Source organism: Chinchilla lanigera, unplaced genomic scaffold (assembly GCF_000276665.1).
Source record: "Chinchilla lanigera isolate Chin_1 unplaced genomic scaffold, ChiLan1.0 scaffold00195, whole genome shotgun sequence".
In the NCBI taxonomy this organism is placed as follows: domain Eukaryota; kingdom Metazoa; phylum Chordata; class Mammalia; order Rodentia; family Chinchillidae; genus Chinchilla; species Chinchilla lanigera.
Window position 1 is genome coordinate 444,127 of NW_004955596.1, and position 1,270 is coordinate 445,396.

General features: G+C 45.3%; 1 protein-coding gene across 1 annotated transcript in view; it reads left to right on the forward strand.

Annotated features, from left to right (window-relative positions):
* Nucleotides 1-1,025, forward strand: part of LOC102017726 (chromosome unknown open reading frame, human C20orf202) — a 15,946-nt gene extending 14,921 nt beyond the window's left edge. The window contains exon 6 of the mRNA XM_005414711.2: nucleotides 758-1,025. Coding sequence (XP_005414768.1) covers nucleotides 758-991 — 234 coding nt within the window. The 3' untranslated portion in view covers nucleotides 992-1,025. The remainder of the gene's footprint in view (nucleotides 1-757) is intronic.
* Nucleotides 1,026-1,270: the final 245 nt, after the last annotated feature.

Below are 1,270 nucleotides of genomic sequence, written 5' to 3' on the forward strand. Positions count from 1 at the left end.
AAATTCAAGACCAGCCTGGGCTACAAAGTGAGCTCAAGGCCAGCCTGAACTGCATAGTGAGACCCTGTCTCAAAAAGACAAAAAAAAAAAAAAATTCAAATTTAAATAACTATTTTTCAAAGCAAATATTTAGGGAGAAGAGTGGTACTGTGTCACATTGTTAAAAATCACTTTAGTGTCCGGCTTAACAGAAAAAGAGCTGCATTCTACTGTCTGTTTCTGCACTCAATTTACTTGGATATTATACGTGATGAGCTTCTAGAAAATGTCACTGCATACTAACAAGAAGACGAGAGTGAAAAAATAAAATACTGAGTATTGTAATAAAAGTAGTTTTGACCTCACTGATCCCTGAAAGAGTTTTTGGTACCCAAGAATCCCCAGACTGTATGTCAGGAGCTACTGCTCTAAAGGGCTCAGCCAAGTGGGATTATTTCACTCTGTTTTAATATGAAAGAAGTCACTATCACCGTAATGCCGAAAAAAGTATTTGTTTCAGTAAGGATTAAAGGATATAGTGGAGTTTTATGCCTGGTACATTTTAGAGTGTGCATTCCAGGGGCTAATTCATTTGCTCCTCATAAGGGCCCTGAAAGGTATGTAATTTGCTTTGTACTTTTCGGATGAAGGTGAGGCTTCTGTTGGGTTTGGTGGCTCCCAGGCAACTTGTCTCTAATGGACAGTGACAGGAAGGGGCTTGATAAGGAGGGGCAGCCAAAGCTTTCCACACCCCTCATTGACTCCTTCTGTCTTCCAGTCTGAGATGCAGATCCAGGACCAGAGGCTCCTGCTCACACTGAGGCATCTCCACAATGTCCTGGAGGAGCTGCGCACACCAAGCACCCAGTGGGAGGATGGCAGGTCCAGCGGGGGAACATCTCCTATCAGAGCACGAGCAGGCTCTGAAGGCAGGTGCTGCCAGCCAGTTGCCTCCAGGGGGCTGGCCCAGCTCCTTCAAGGGGAAGAGAACAGAAGAAACTCCCTTCCCTAACTGGCCAGAGATGACGCTGACCCCACGCCCGCCATCTGTAGTCTAAATTCTGTGAGGTTTGGGAGTAGAAGGAGCACTGGGATGGAGTCATGAAGCCAGGGCTCTGGGGTCTGTCTCTGCTTGCTGCTGGGTCCCTGGATCCATCACTCAACTTCTCTATGTTTCTAGTTCCTTTTCTGTCACTTATCAGTTATTTTGTGAGGCATAAATAAAGTATCAGATGTGAGCATGCACAAACGTGTTATATAGCTTCTCACAAGTACCCATGGCTATAATCCA